The sequence below is a fragment of the Conger conger genome, chromosome 14 (genome assembly GCF_963514075.1).
Source record: "Conger conger chromosome 14, fConCon1.1, whole genome shotgun sequence".
NCBI lineage: Eukaryota > Metazoa > Chordata > Actinopteri > Anguilliformes > Congridae > Conger > Conger conger.
Window position 1 is genome coordinate 2,870,742 of NC_083773.1, and position 17,500 is coordinate 2,888,241.

At 44.1% G+C, this 17,500-nt stretch overlaps 1 protein-coding gene across 2 annotated transcripts in view; it reads right to left on the minus strand.

Moving 5' to 3' along the window:
- Positions 1 to 17,500, minus strand: part of LOC133109699 (voltage-dependent calcium channel subunit alpha-2/delta-3-like) — a 71,640-nt gene that overhangs the window by 29,152 nt on the left and 24,988 nt on the right. For both annotated transcript variants that reach the window (XM_061219192.1, XM_061219191.1), the window contains 6 exons: positions 8,079 to 8,241; positions 5,907 to 6,038; positions 5,365 to 5,425; positions 4,837 to 4,987; positions 1,151 to 1,225; positions 53 to 142 (listed from right to left, as the gene is read on the minus strand). In XM_061219192.1, the coding sequence (XP_061075176.1) occupies positions 53 to 142; positions 1,151 to 1,225; positions 4,837 to 4,987; positions 5,365 to 5,425; positions 5,907 to 6,038; positions 8,079 to 8,241 (672 nt within the window). The remainder of the gene's footprint in view (positions 1 to 52; positions 143 to 1,150; positions 1,226 to 4,836; positions 4,988 to 5,364; positions 5,426 to 5,906; positions 6,039 to 8,078; positions 8,242 to 17,500) is intronic.

Consider the following 17,500-nt stretch of genomic DNA (forward strand, 5'->3'; position numbering starts at 1 on the left):
AGAGTAAAGACTCAAACTCACATCATTCAGTAGAGTTAAAGCTCAAACTCACATCATTCAGTAGAGTAAAGGCTTCAGTTAAAGCATTCCCCAGCATTCCCATTCCTTTGGCAAAGAGCTTGTCCAGGTGTTCTCTAAAATGCTGAAAGGACCCAAGAGACAAAGAGGAGATGTATTTTAAACATACAAAATTATTGATGTTATTGATTATTATATTACATCACATTACAAGGCATCTAGCAGACACTCTTATCCAGAGCGACGTACAATGAAGTGCAGATTGAACACAGGAACAAGTGTGAAGAGGACCCTAGAGGACAGTATGGTTCCGAGTCCTAACGTGACCATACGGATACATTCGGAACCCTTGGAGAATGCATCAACTTACAAACTAGCATAGCACGGTTGGCAGCTAGAATACACAATACAATAGTTAAATACAATACAACACAACAATAGCTATATGTAACTATACAAGTGCCATTATAGTCTATGGCATATTATACATTATAACAAAACATTCCACATAAACCGTTACACATGCAAGAGGGAGGGGGAGAGAGAGAGAGAGATAGAGATAGAGAGAGATAGAGAGAGATAGAGATAGAGAGAGAAAGCAAGTTGTTTGATTAAACCATGCAGCCAGAAAGCCATATTTGGCAGAAAATAAAGATGAAATCCCAGACTGTCCGGTTGGCAGGTTATCACGACAAAATGGAAGAAACTGATTGAATAACCAAGTGGGCTCTCAGCATGAGGGGTAATGCCGTGTGATCTATAATAACGTGACAGGGAGAGAAGACGGGTGGTCCGGGAGGACGTAATGTTGGTCTCCGGCCAGCAGGTGGCGAAGTCAGACAGATGCACAAGCACCGGAGGGGCTGTGTGTCTAGCACCTTATGCTGCGCTCACTGCCTGTGGTTTCACACGCAGATCGTAAAAGTGATTCCAGCCTTTACAAACACACTGCTGGGCGGAGGTTTACATTGATAATGGATCCTCGAGCAAAGGCCCTTAACCCTGCGTTGCTCCAGGGGAGGATTGTCTCCTGTCGCTTTGGATAAAAGCTTCAGCCAAATGACATGTAATATAATGTAATGTAATGTAATGTAATGTAATGAATGATGGAATTTCAGCAATATTTACTCACGTCTTTGTTGGTTTTATCAGCTTGGACCAGTGTTCCATTCAGACAGGGCTCCACATAGTGAATTTCTTCATTGTACTGCAAGACACACACACACACACACACACACACACACACGCACACACCACGTTAAGTTCTGTGAAATGATCCTCTACTGTCCTTTGTAGGATCTCGTTAAACAGATACATGTGCACGCATACATGCACCCACACACACACACACACATACAAATCTACATTTTAGGCCTTCAGCAGAGCAACTCATGCAGCCTACATTTACATCCAACCCATTTAGACAGCTGGATATTTACTGAAGCAGTTGAGATTAGGCATCGTGTCCCAGGGTGAAAGGGACCCACCTGGGAATCTAATCCCAAACCTCATAGGCACTACCACAGTTCCCTAACCACCCTGCTACACGTGCACACATGGACACAAACACACACACGCACACAGACACACAGGCACACACACAGACAAAAAGACAACACGCACATACACAGACACACACCCGCACACACAAAGACACAGACAGACACACACACACACACAAAGGAACCCCCCCCCCACCACCACCACCACTCCACAATGCTGACTGACGAGTCAGGGAATCCCTGCAGTTTACAGGAATGACAGCCTGCTTCGATCAGATAATATTGTTCATTTAATGCATGGCTGCAGATTACATTTCAAATGACATTAAAGAACGTCTCAGCCCATTTCGGCCGCTCAGGCTATTCATCACTCGTGACAGGGCCGTTCTCCGTGACACCAGACTCCGCTCTGAACGCCACACCCGCACGCCGAGCAAATATTAATATCAATATTCATATGATCATAATAATGCGTGTCACTGACAGGGGGGCTATATTGCTTCATAACCGTAGGCATGCGGCATGTGCCACTAAACTAGGAAAACATATTTATCAATACTGTCACCAACATTCCCACAGTCATATAGTCATAACTACTGTAATACTACGCAAGGAGGAGAAATGTTGATATAAAAACTAATCATCCAGAATAAAAGTAAAAAAAAAAACATAGGCTGAATAATTGCAGTAAATACAATTGCGATTGATATGGAGTATGCACCACTACACAATTCTGGAGAACTGATAAGACTAATTATCAAATGTGCAGAATCACATAGAATTCCTTTGTACCTGCGTGTTGCATTATGCAATTCGCAACCCTTGCCCAAAGAAAACCAGAAGTGTGCGTGTCTTTGGGAGAGTGATTTGCCCCTTAACTCTCACACTGCAGTGTGAAGTACACACCACAATACAGCAATAGGGCAATTTTAGCAAACAATGTGAGTATGCGAATGTTAAACCAGCTAGCCCCGCATAGTTGGCTTTCATCCCAACCATTATTGCTAGCTCTGAATTGTATCACGATGCTGCCATTGTTTTTCAATTTTTTCCAAATTAGACATGACAAGTTTAATGTCTACTGAGGGTGATTTACCTCCGTTTGGCCATATGGCCATTTCATATTCATATCCCAGGTCATGTTATCAGTGAACAACTAATGACTTTACTCACTGTAATCTGCTAAATGAGGAATTACAGTTAATTACAGTTGAATTGATTCAGTTGTGGACTAGCCGGTGCGTAAAAAGGCACACGAGTTTGGGGAGACCTGCTGAGCAGTCTGTAGGGCAGTAGACACTTCAGACTGTGTGAGGTGGGGTTTGATCACTTCAGACTGTGTGAGGTGGGGTTTGATCACTTCAGACTGTGTGAGGTGGGGTTTGATCACTTCAGACTGTGTGAGGTGGGGTTTGATCACTTCAGACTGTGTGAGGTGGGGTTTGATCACTTCAGACTGTGTGAGGTGGGGTTTGATCACTTCAGACTGTGTGAGGGGGGTTTGATCACTTCAGACTGTGTGAGTGGGGGTTTGATCTCTTCAGACTGTGTGAGGTGGGGTTTGATCACTTCAGACTGTGTGGGGGGGGTTTGATCACTTCAGACTGTGTGAGGGGGGTTTGATCACTTCAGACTGTGTGAGGTGGGGTTTGATCTCTTCAGACTGTGTGAGGTGGGGTTTGATCACTTCAGACTGTGTGAGGTGGGGTTTGATCACTTCAGACTGTGTGAGGTGGGGTTTGATCACTTCAGACTGTGTGAGGTGGGGTTTGATCACTTCAGACTGTGTGAGTGGGGGTTTGATCACTTCAGACTGTGTGAGTGGGGGTTTGATCACTGCAGACTGTGTGAGGTGGCGTTTGATCACTTCAGACTGTGTGAGTGGGGGATTGATCACTTCAGACTGTGTGAGGTGGGGATTGATCACTTCACACTGTGTGAGTGGGGGTTTGATCTCTTCAGACTGTGTGAGTGGGGGTTTGATCACTTCAGACTGTGTGAGTGGGGTTTGATCTCTTCAGACTGTGTGAGTGGGGGTTTGATCACTTCAGACTGTGTGAGTGGGGGTTTGATCACTTCAGACTGTGTGAGTGGGGTTTGATCACTTCAGACTGTGTGAGTGGGGTTTGATCACTTCAGACTGTGTGAGTGGGGGTTTGATCACTTCAGACTGTGTGAGTGGGGGTTTGATCACTTCAGACTGTGTGAGGGGGGGTTTGATCACTTCAGACTGTGTGAGGTGGGGATTGATCACTTCAGACTCTGTGAGGGGGGTTTGATCACTTCACACTGTGTGAATGGGGGTTTGATCTCTTCAGACTGTGTGAGGGGGGTTTGATCACTTCAGACTGTGTGAGTGGGGGTTTGATCACTTCAGACTGTGTGAGGTGGGGTTTGATCACTTCACACTGTGTGAGTGGGGGTTTGATCTCTTCAGACTGTGTGAGGGGGGTTTGATCACTTCAGACTGTGAGAGTGGGGTTTGATCTCTTCAGACTGTGTGAGGTGGGTTTGATCACTTCAGACTGTGTGAGGTGGGGTTTGATCACTTCAGACTGTGTGAGGTGGGGTTTGATCACTTCAGACTGTGTGAGGGGGGTTTGATCACTTCAGACTGTGTGAGTGGGGGTTTGATCACTTCAGACTGTGTGAGGTGGGGTTTGATCACGTCAGACTGTGTGAGGTGGGGTTTGATCACTTAAGACTGTGTGAGGTGGGGTTTGATCACGTCAGACTGTGTGAGTGGGGGTTTGATCACTTCAGACTGTGTGAGGTGGGGTTTGATCACGTCAGACTGTGTGAGTGGGGGTTTGATCTCTGCCAAGGCCCATCTCAACTGTCTCTTCTCTATCTCTTTGCTTTCCTCCTGACTGAATAAAACTAGACACACAAAAAGAGGGCAGGCTGTGCTGATCTCCTTTACAAAATGTAATACTGCACATTAGGCTTTTGGGTAAAGGCTAAAAATGTTGTGATTTTCTCAGAATAAGATGAGTGACGTGAAAAGGGGCCTGAATTATAGGGCTGTCCGGTCACCCTAGATCTAGATCTCTGGGCTGTCACACGTGAGCGGACAGGAAGGTGGTTCTGGACAGTCCTGCAGCACTGGGCAGAACTGAGTAGAACTGGGCAGAACTGGGCAGAACTGGGCAGAACTGGGCTGAACCGGGCAGAACTGGGCAGAACTGGGCTGAACTGAGTAGAACTGAGTAGAACTGAGTAGAACTGGGCAGAACTGAGCAGAACTGGGCAGAACCGGGCAGAACCGGGCAGCACCGGCAGGGTCAGGCAGGCCCAGGCAGCGGGCCTCACTCACGGCGATGATGTTGAAGAAGTCGTCGTCCCCCAGCGTGTCCAGGATGGAGGAGACGGTCTGGCGCGCGATGGTGAGACGCAGGCCCTTCATGCTGCCGCTCACGTCCACCAGGATCACCACGTCCTTCGGGGAGGTCGCCGCCTGGATGTACCTGCGCCAAAACCCCCGCAGGACCCCCGCAGGACCCCCCCAGAACCCCGTCAGTTACCCGCATTTCAACTACCTTCCTTACATATGACTTAGTGTTTTATATTGAGTAAATACAATTCAGACTGTAATGTCTCTAAATGGTAAATGGTTGCCATCTATATGATGCTTCTCTTTCACCCATTCATACACACATTCACACACCCACGGTGATTGGCTGCCATGCAAGCCACCAACCAGCTCATCAGGAACATTTGGGGTTTAGGTGTCTTGCTCAGGGACACTTCGACACACCCAGGGCGGGGAATCGAACCGGCAACCCTCCGACTGCCAATCACCTGAGCCAATGTCGCCCCTAAACGCAGCCGCTGCAAAGCTCACCATTTGCGATTTCTGCAGTCAAAGGCGATGACTCCGTGCTCGTCTGAATGCCATTTCACACCTGGGAAAAACATTCAAGCAGAGTTTCAGTCATGTCGAGGTCTGGTGAAAACTGAGACTGGACAATGATAAGAATGATGCGAACGTAAGCAGGATCAATGCGCTTCACTGCTCAGAGGACAATGCTCACCATTTTTACCATGTCTCTTCTTCTCCCCTGCTCTCAAGTTCAAACTCAAAAATTCTGCACTGGCATGACATTTAAACATTTATTTTGGGATGCAAAAGCATTATCTTAAATTACAATAAACCGATAAAGCGACTATACACTTACATTGCAATAACAATGGGAAATATATGCACTTCGGCTTCCATTATGGAATATTTCCACTTGCATTATTTGCATCTCTATCTCTCCCCCACTTCCTCTTCCACCTCACCAGTCTACCCCACCTTCTAGTCCCACTCTTTCAACTCTCTCTCTCCCTCCTCCTCTTTCTTTCAACTCTCTCTCTCTCCCCTTCTCACACTCTCGCTCTTACCCGGATATTGTCTGAAGAATCCCTTCGCGCTCCCGAAGTACTGCCATATGAGGGTGGGGTCCCGCTCAAAGTTATCCACAAACACCTTATTCAGGGCCTCCGACCAGTACACCCCGTTCACTATGGCAGAGTCTGAGGTGAGGGGAGAGGGGACACAAACTGCGTTCAATGTTGAGGAGACCACAAGGCCACCATTACTGCCAGCAGTCCGTGCCTGAGTAGGAATCAGACTGATTAACACTCAAACACAACAGGACCGTGAGCAGGCATGAATGATCAATGGCCAAACTTAATACATTACATTATTGCCATTTGGCAGACGCTCTTATCCAGAGCAGTTGATTAGACTAAGCAGGAGACAATCCTCCCCTGGAGCAATGCAGGGTTAATGGCCTTGCTCAAGGGCCCAACGGCTGTGCGGATCTTACTGTGGCTACACCGGGATTAGAACCACCGACCTTGCGAGTCCCAGTCATTTACCTTAACCACTACGCTACAGGCCACATTCACATTAATAGTATTATATAGCTATTATATACAGTCTAACAATTATAATTAGAAATGATAAATACGGACTATTCTTTTGTGAGGCTATATTCAAACGGCGCTTTTAAAAAGTTTGTTCAACCTTAAAAATCGTTTAAATAGAGGTTCAGTTTGATTTGAGAGCATAAAACCTTTAAGCACGTTAGCTTTAGATAACCTCCCGCACATTTAAGAGTTTGTGTCCGGGTTTGCGCGTGGTTACACCATTCACTTCCCGTCTCACTCATTAAAGTGCAGGACAAAAGACGGGACTAAGCAATGCGCTTTGTCCTTTTCAGGGACCGGTTCTTTTCTCCTCCGCAGCTCTTGGCATCACCTGGCCCTGGAATTAGAGTGTCACTGCTACTGCTGAGCCAGGATTCACTGCCTGTTCGCCTGATCTTATCTCCTGCAGAAAGGCCATCCACCATTTCACGAGGACAGGACGAGACAAAGGCAGCCACGGAGACACACAGGAATGCGGCGTGTTCCGCAGGAATACCACTGCCTCTCGTTTACAAACCCCACCTCCTTCTCCACAAACTCCATCTTTCATTCACTAACCCCACCAAATTATTTACGGTAAATGCTCCAGCTAACATTTACACACCATTTACCTTGACTCAGTAAAAAAAAAAAATATGACCCGTTTTATCATAATCAATCTCAAGTCACGACAGGCAATTTCACATAAACTCACATAACTCTCGCGACGAAACTTTGAAACATGTTTTTCCAAAAAAGCATGGTTTGGTGGCACTCAAAATAAACAAAACACAATTCCCTTGATATCTGGAGTAGAGAGATAACTTTGATATCATTAGAAAGCTTACGTTATCCTCTTTTGATTACGTTAAGGGGTCAATACAACTGATTTCGATAGAGCAGGTCACAAAATATCGCATCGCAGGAGGTGTGGAAATGACTGAAATAGTGGTCGTGTTTCAACTGCCTGATGTTTCTACGACCAAATTACACCACAGAAATGTAAAGTGAGGAGATTCAGGTGATACAGCTCCGGGGCGTATTAAGAGAAGGGTGGGTAAAGGCAGACCGCAGTCAGCAGGGAACTGATACACCCCCACCAGAGACTCGACACAGTGCTGGACAATATCTACTGAGGTTTGTACTGTCGGTAAATAGCAAGTTCAGAAGGGCTGAATGGCCTGTTCTTTTCATTACGTGTCCTTTTGTCTGCTGTAATGGCGTATTGTACATTTTGTAAATTTTTTTCTGGCTGACTACCTATGACTTAACCGTTTTTGACAAGTAACCTGGAACAGAAAGTACTTGTGCCGAGGATGGCAGGGAAACGCAGAGATCCAGGCAAAAGCAGTGATCCGTGGCACAAGTGCTTGTTGTGACAAGTTTCTCATTAAAAAATGTAAGTAGGAAAGGCAGATGGGGAACCTCATGAATAAAATAATAACAGCCACAAAAAAACACTCCGGGGTAGAAAAGACACAACCGTGATTTGATTTTCAGCAAACACACAATAAACAAATTAAAACCGCAGCAGAAGTGATAGTCGTCTCAGACGATATTTACGCATTTTCATGCACTGTGTGAAATCCACACGGAAGGAATCCCCTCCTGTAGCCCGTTCACACACACTTTTACCTGTTCCACTTAGACCATCACACGTACCTTTATTGTACATGTTGGTTGGGACTTGAACGACACTGAGGCTGAGGTTGACTGACAGGTTATTAAAATGATCATTTGGTTCCAGAATAAACTCCTTTCCCAGCTCCACTGTGTTCCCCTGCTCATCTGCTTCATTAATTAACACAGCATTGAAGTATTCATACTGAGGAGAGAACACACACACGCACACACACACATACATACACGCACACGCGTACACACACACACACACACACACACACACACACACAAATACAGACACAACGAAAGCACATCAAAAGCTGAAATGCACATACTACTACGCACATGCAGACCCACATATATATATCAATACGTATTCAAATGAGCACAGGTACAAATGTTTATATGGACATGTCTGTGCGGGTACACACATTGCAGCACACGCATGCACTTGTGCTAAGATACATTACATACACAAGGGCAAACATCCTAATATACACACGTATGCTGATATTCACACTCATATATAAGCAGTGATGTATGCACAAATGTGGACACACGTGCTAACATACACTGCACACGCAAGTAAGCATGCAGAAAAAGCGTGCGCATATCGAGTCTCATAGATGCACATGCAGACAATTGGACCATAGAGTATTGGACAGTACAAACATGTAAACAGGGACTGTTGCCAATCCGGAAATCTAACGCAACATAACGCAGCCAACAAATGCTACACAACATTTTCACTTGCGTTACTCTTACAATAGTTTAGCAACACACACCAGTCTTTTCCAGGTTATACCAAACCAAAATGTCTGATTAATTTCTGAAACAGTATATTTATCTTGAATTCAGAATTTAGAGATTTATTACTCAACTGTAATATGCATTTCACGCCGACAAATTCAACACATGAATATTTTCCCTGAGCTACCAATACAATTTTATATTGAAACTTGAAATGAATTTGAAGTGAGGACGTTTTTAGCACGCCACTGAAGAGCACATCACACTTACAATAAAATCATTTGGCAGACTTTATCTAGAGTGATCGAGCACTGTGACCATCACCCAGAGAGTAGAACAGATCAAGAGTGACCCTAAAACACAACCCTCCCAAACACTGCCCAAGACAGCAGACAAAGGCTTCTTTGAAAACAGCACATTAAATGACACAGCATACAAAAGTTCAATTCTTCACCTGCATAAATGCAGACTGTACCCTAAATCTCAACAGTACCGCCAGGATGATAGATAGATAGATACAGTCAGTCCATAAGTCCATAAATATTGGGACATCGACACAATTCTCCTCTTTTTGGCTCTATACACCACTACAATGTATTTGAAATGAAACAAACACTTTAACTGCAGACTTTCAGCTTTAATTTGAGGGTATTTACATCCAAATCAGGTGAACGGTGTAGGAATTACAACAGCTTCTATATGTGCCTCACACGTTTTAAGGGACCAAAAGTAATGGGACAATTGGCTGCTCAGCTGTTCCATGGCCAGGTGTGTGTTATTCCCTCATTATCTCATTTACAAGGAGCAGATAAAAGGTCTAGAGTTCATTTCAAGTGTGCTATTTGCATTTGGAATCTGTTGCTGTCAACTCTCAGTATGAGATCCAAAGAGCTGTCACTATCAGTGAAGCAAGCCATCATTAGGCTGAAAAATCAAAACAAACCCATCAGAGAGATAGCAAAAACATTAGGTGTGGCCAAATCAACTGTTTGGAACATTCTTAAAAAGAAAGAACGCACCGGTGAGCTCAGCAACACCAAAAGACCTGGAAGACCACGGAAAACAACTGTGGTGGATGACAGAAGAATTATTTCCCTGGTGAAGAAAAACCCATTCACAACAGTTGACCAGATCAAGAACACTCTCCAGGAGGTAGGTGTATGTGTGTCAAAGTCAACAATCAAGAGAAGACTTCACCAGAGTGAATACAGAGGGTTCACCACAAGATGTAAACCATTGGTGAGCCTCAAAAACAGGAAGACCAGATTAGAGTTTGCCAAACAACATCTAAAAAAGCCTTTACAGTTCTGGAACCACATCCTATGGACAGATGAGACAAAGATCAACTTGTACCAGAATGATGGGAAGAGAAGAGTATGGAGAAGGAAAGGAACTGCTCATGATCCAAAACATACCACCTCATCAGTGAAGCATGGTGGTGGTAGTGTCATGTATGGCTGCCAATGGAACTGGTTCCCTTGTATTTATTGATGATGTGACTGCTGACAAAAACAGCAGGATGAATTCTGAAGTGTTTCGGGCAATATTATCTGCTCATATTCAGCCAAATGCTTCAGAACTCATTGGACGGTGCTTCACTGTGCAGATGGACAATGACCCGAAGCATACTGCGAAAGCAACCAAAGAGTTTTTTAAGGCAAAGAAGTGGAATGTTATGCAATGGCCAAGTAAATCACCTGACCTGAATCCGATTGAACATGCATTTCACTTGCTGAAGACAAAACTTTCAAAAGTGAAAATGCCCCAAGAACAAGCAAGTATTAAAAAGTGAAAGTTTGATTTATGATTGTTAGTTTGTCCCATTACTTTTGGTCCCTTAAAAAGTGGGAGGCACATATACAAACTGTTGTAATTCCTACACTGTTCACCTGATTGGGATGTAAATACCCTCAAATTAAAGCTGAAAGTCTGCAGTTAAAGCACATCTTGTTTGTTTAATTTCAAATCCATTGTGGTGGTGTATAGAGCCAAAAAGATGAGAATTGAGTCGCTGTCCCAATATTTATGGACCTGACTGTAGATAGATAGAGCATTACATTTATATAGCCCTTTTCTAGACACTCAAAGCACTTACAATGATGAGGGTATACCCCATACTGTTATACCCCATACTACCCTATACCACTGTTATACCCCATACTACCCTATAGCACTATACCACGGTTATACCCCATACTACCATATACCACTATGCCACTGCTATACCCCATACTGACCTGTACCACTATACCACTGTTATACCCCATACTACCCTATACCACTATACCACTCTTATACACCATACTACCCTATACCACTGTTATACCCCATACTACCCTATAACACTATGCCACGGTTATACCCCATACTACCCTATACCTCTGTTATACCCCATACTACCCTATACCACTGTTATACCCCATACTACCCTACACCACTATACCACTGTTATACCCCATACTACCCTATATCACTATACCACTGTTATACCCCATACTGACCTATACCACTGTTATACCCCATACTACCCTATATCACTATACCACTGTTATACCCCATACTGACCTATACCACTGTTATACCCCATACTACCCTATAGCACTATACTACTGTTATACCCCATACTACCCTAATACCCCCAGGCCTGTTTCCTTCCAGAGTGAGCCCTGCTCCCTCAGCGGGACTGCTCACTCTGTAACACTCAGCAGCCTCTCACGGAGCCAGCAGTCTGTGCACCAATCTTTACTTTTAATTAAGCCCATTAATTCAGAAATAAGGGAAATGATTCCATTAACATAATGAATGGGCTTGCTCACAACTATCGCAATGATCTGCTATCGCTCGCCAACACATTTGTGTGTATGTGTGTGTGTGTGTGTGTGTGTGCATGTGAGCGAGAAAAGAGAGAGTGAAGGAGAAAATGTAAGTGAAAAGGAGAGAGAGAGAGTCAGGGAGACGCAGGGACAAAGTGACTGAGAGGTAGTGGGGGGGGGGCATTCTCCTTCCATTGAAACCCATGGCGGCTCCTTTTAACCGAAGCCAGATGGGCTGAGAGGGAGGTATGGGGGTGTAGCATTATAGGGGGATTTTTTAGGGGTGTCGAAGTGTAGACCAGCTGCCAATTCACAGGAAAGAAATACACACTAAAACACAGCCCTGGGGGATGGGTAATAATTGTTCTTAATACACGTCACAAATCATGTCACCTTGACTCATCCAAAAAATACTGTTTTTAAATCTCAGGTCAGCTACAGCACATATAAATGCAGTACCAATATAGATGCATTATATTTCATTTCTGCGCAGTTCGTGGTTGCTCAAATCAAGCTGATCGGAAGAGAGACACGTCCTTCTTTCGTTTGCCAAAAACGATTACATTCATTGCTATCTGGGAGAAGAATCGCAAAGGTTGTTAAAAGAAACAAGAGCAAGGCGGATTTGCAATATAAGTCGACAAAATAAATATATATATATAATAAAAATGTATATACGTAGAGTTTGTTCGGATCACTTTGTCGTTGGTAAATTTCCTTTTAATGCGTTCTATCATTTGACTTCCTCATATTCAAGCGAGCATGAGCCAGTGAGCTGAGAAATCCAAAGGGTTAAAGTCCAAACTAGAGACTTGGTAATTAGGAGCTTCACAACAAATTCAGCAAATAAATGCTGAAGCATGATTACTTGTATATCCAAACTGGTTATATCCTAACTGCTCTGGGCATAAAGTCATTAGCATACTATAGTGGATAATCAACAATCAACAATTAAATCAATCAAAACGTTATCTCCTTGTGGTTACCGACTTCCACGTGACTTCTTTCACTGAATAAAAGACAATTTACACCAATCACAAGACATTCTAAAAAAACCCCAAGAGCTGGACTCCACAGCTCTGTTTTTGGAGGAGAGGTAGTTGTTACCCAACAGGTTTCTTTGTGCCATTTACTGTAAAATGGAGGACCGCTGAATTGAAGCCAGTGCTACTGCTGGCATATGTTGACGCCACAGTGCTGAGTCAGGGACCCTCATCATGAGTCATCATGGGCCACTACTGTCACAGTAGTATCACAGCTATGATACTGTACTATCATAGCTTTATTACAGGTGCATTACACAAAGTATTACAGCTTTATTATACAGAACGCCTCACTCCTGCCACACTGCATTCAGCTGTATTGATACTGATAGGAATGCATGTTTAGAATGCAGAAAGAGAACCCACATCACTTCAATGTAAGGCTTTGCTCCAGATAACAACCACCATGCACACATGTAGCTGTTTTACACACTCACACAACGCCTGTAGCTGTTTTACACACTCACATAACGCCTGTAGCTCTGTTTTACACACTCACACAACGCCTGTAGCTCTGTTTTACACACTCACATAACTCCTGTAGCTGTTTTACACACTCACATAACGCCTGTAGCTCTGTTTTACACACTCACATAACTCCTGTAGCTGTTTTACACACTCACATAACGCCTGTAGCTCTGTTTTACACACTCACACAACGCCTGTAGCTGTTTTACACACTCACACAACGCCTGTAGCACACAGTGCTGTTTTACACACTCACACAATGCCTGTAGCACACAGTGCTGTTTTACACACTCACATAATGCCTGTAGCTGTTTTACACACTCACACAATGCCTGTAGCTCTGTTTTACACACTCACATAATGCCTGTAGCTGTTTTACACACTCACACAACGCCTGTAGCACACAGTGCTGTTTTACACACTCACATAATGCCTGTAGCTGTTTTACACACTCACACAATGCCTGTAGCTCTGTTTTACACACTCACATAATGCCTGTAGCTGTTTCACACACTCACATAACGCCTGTAGCTCTGTTTTACACACTCACATAACGCCTGTAGCTCTGTTTTACACACTCACATAACGTCTGTAGCTCTGTTTTACACACTCACATAATGCCTGTAGCACACAGTGCTGTTTTACACACTCACACAATGCCTGTAGCACACAGTGCTGTTTTACACACTCACATAATGCCTGTAGCACACAGTGCTGTTTTACACACTCACACAATGCCTGTAGCATTGTGATGTTTTACACACTCACATAATGCCTGTAGCACACAGTGCTGTTTTACACACTCACATAATGCCTGTAGCATTGTGATGTTTCACATAATCACATAACGCCTGTAGCACAGTGCTGTTTTACACACTCACACAACGCCTGTAGCATTGTGATGTTTCACATAATCACATAAACCTTGGAAAACAGCAGAGCTTATAAAAGTGTGAGTGCAGAAGAGGCAGCTGTAAATAGGGGTTACTGTGCCATAGAGACTGCATTACATTACATTACATTACATTACATTAATGGCATTTGGCAGATGCTCTTATCCAGAGTAATGTACAGTTGATTAGACTAAGCAGGAGACAATCCCCTCCAGGAGCAATGCAGGGTTAAGGGCCTAGCTCAAGGGCCCAGCCACAGTGCAGATCTAATTGTGGCTACACCGGGGATCGAACCACCAACCTTCTGTGTCCCAGTCCTGTACCTTAACCACTACGCTACAGGCCACCCCTGCAGCAGGGGAGACTGCAGAAATGGAGACTGCAGAGGACACAGTCGGAGAAAACAGTCAGAGGGCAGACAGTCAGAGGACACAGTCGGAGGACAGACGGTCAGTGGGGAAATAGTCAGAGGGCAGACAGTAGGAGGAGAGGACAGACAGTCAGAGGAGAAGACAGACAGTCAGAGGAGAGGACAGACAGTCAGAGGAGAAGACAGACAGTCAGAGGAGAGGACAGACAGTCAGAGGAGAAGACAGACAGTTGGAGGAGAGAACAGACAGAGGAGAAGACAGACAGTCAGAGGAGAAGACAGACAGTTGGAGGAGAGAACAGACAGAGGAGAGGACAGACAGTCAGAGGAGAAGACAGACAGTCTGAGGAGAAGACAGACAGTCTGAGGAGAAGACAGACAGTCTGAGGAGAAGACAGACAGTAGGAGAAGAGGACAGACAGTCAGAGGAGAAGACAGACAGTCAGAGGAGAAGACAGACAGTAGGAGAAGAGGACAGACAGTCAGAGGAGAAGACAGACAGTAGGAGAAGAGGACAGACAGTCAGAGGAGAAGACAGACAGTCAGAGGAGAAGACAGACAGTAGGAGGAGAGGACAGACAGCAGGATGGCCTGCGCGTAAAGGCTCGCAGGGGCTGATGGGACAGGGTGGAAGGACGATGAATGCAGATGGGCTGAAACGTGGCCATTACCCACACTCCCACCTCATAAAGCAGCTGCTGCTGACAGTTAATATCACAGCCGAGTGAGCAGCGCGGTGCGGCAGTGCTGACCACCTCCGCCGGAGTCCTGCAGGGCTCTGATCATTACCACAGTGCACTGCTGTTTATGAGCCCTGACCGCCCCACCGCGGATCAGCCCTAATGGCACACGCACACAACGGAGATCTGTGAGAGTGCATGTGTGTGCGTGTATGTGCGTGTTTGTGTGTGTGTATGTACGTGTGTGTGTGTGTACGTATGTGCGTGTGTGTATATGTGTGCGTGTGTGCGTGTATGTGTGTGTATGTGTGTGTGTGCGTGTGTGCGTGTGTGTGTATATGTGTGCGTGTGTGCGTGTGTGCGTATATGTGTGTATGTACGTGTGTGCGTGCGTGTGTGTCTATGTGTGTGTGTATAAGTGTGTGTGTATGTGCGTGTGTGTATATGTGTGCTTGTGTGCGTGTGTGCGTGCGTGTGTATATGTGTGTGTATGTGTGTGTGCGCGTGTGTGTGTGTGTATATGTGTCTGCATCCGTGCGTGTGTGCATGCATGTGTGTATGTGTGTGCGCGTGCATGTCTTTGTGCGTATGTGTTTGTGTGTATGCATGTATATGTTTTGTGTGTGTGTGTATGTCTCTGTGTGTGCATATATGTGTGTGTCTGTGTGTGTGTATATGTGTGTGTGTGCGTGTATGTATGTATGTATGTATGTATGTATGTGTGTCTGTGTATGTGAGTGCATATGTATTATCAGTGAAAGTACACCTTTTTAAGCATTGCTATCCCCCTCTGCCACTGCTCTGAGATCAGTCTCAAAACTGATCTCATCTCGTCCTCTAGAGAAGGCCAAACAAAACCCAGGAGTGATGTATGAAATCCACTTCATGTTGCCAAAGAAGTAACCATTACCTTGGTAAATGTTTGCTATAACCATAAGCTTCCAGAGAAAAACAATACCATTTTAACCAGATGGTGTCAAATAAGACAAACAAGATGTTGGGCAAGATCAGGTATGATTAGTTTTGGTCTAATTGAGCCATTTTAAACCTTTAGTAAAAGAGGAAACCAGTGGCTAAACCTGTGTAAATTCAGTTATTTCGTTTTTCTATTTGTTGTTCATAATATATATTTCCTCAATGGTATGTCTTTTTGTCTATATTGTTCCTTTTATTATGATAATATTCAGACAAAAATAATTGAGAATGTCAGTTCAAAGCAATACATATCAATAATCTACTGCATGTTTAATTTAGTTATAAAAATCACTTCTTTGTAACAAAAAAATACATTTATTGTTAAATGTGACAAAGCAGAGGTATTTTATCTATTTTATTTGAACTTTATTTAAAAGATAAGTAGCAGAAATGTTAGATAAATGGTGCCAAATTAATCTATTGAATTTAACCAACTGAATATTGAAATATTAAATTAGTTGTATGTCATATTTCTTTTATATATCATGTTTTGATTTAATTTGACCATAGTCATTATAATTGAATACCATTCCTCACCATTCTAGTGATTCTCTCACCGTATGAAGGAATTATTCGAATTACTATTATTATTATTATTATTATTATTATTATTATTATTATTATTATTAGTATTATCATATGCTTTTATCCAGGAACAGATATGGTAAAATACATTCAATTAAGTCACAGATCAAATATCACCATTCAGTAAAAACAGTAAGCTTTAATAAATGTATTCTGAAAGGGTATCTTAAGGAGGGTGCAGGGGAAAATGAATTATTACCACTGGGAAAAATATCATAATGCATAATGTTTGTTCCCGATCAAATGATTAAAGCAATTATATACATCATCACTTTTTAACCGAAACGGAATTCGGCGTCCGCTGGCGCGATAAGAGCGCCTCGCGCTCGCGCCCGCTCTAAGTGTTTCCCCGAGCTGTGAAGAGGCGCGCGGGAGCGGAACAGCGCGAGAGCGGAGAGGCTCATTTATCACTGTCCGCCGGAACAGCGCGGCGCTGACGGAGTCCCTGAAAACCCCTCCGCTCCCGTACCCAGCGGAACACGAACCACGCAGCGCGGAAAAAAAAAAGAAGAAGAGCGATAAAATAAAATAAAAACCTCGATACCCCGCACGACCATAAATAAGCACTCCTGCACTGCGACAGTGGGAGAACTCCCTCCCCTCCCGCAGGCTAGCTGCCCAGAATAGCACCTTCACTGAGTCTAAATTGCACAAAATGTTCCCCATTATGAACCAACACAAGCCACGAGCCTCTGCATTTATCAGGAAATAACCCCACATCTCGGGATTTAAGTGCTGAGAAAAAAAAAAGTTTGCTGCTTCAGTCTGCGTGGGAAGCAAATCCATTTCATCTCCTTCCTCGACAAGGATACCACACGTTTATATCTGCGCATAATGTTCAAGGGAGACAGACTGCAATCTCTTGCCTTATTAAAGAGAACATT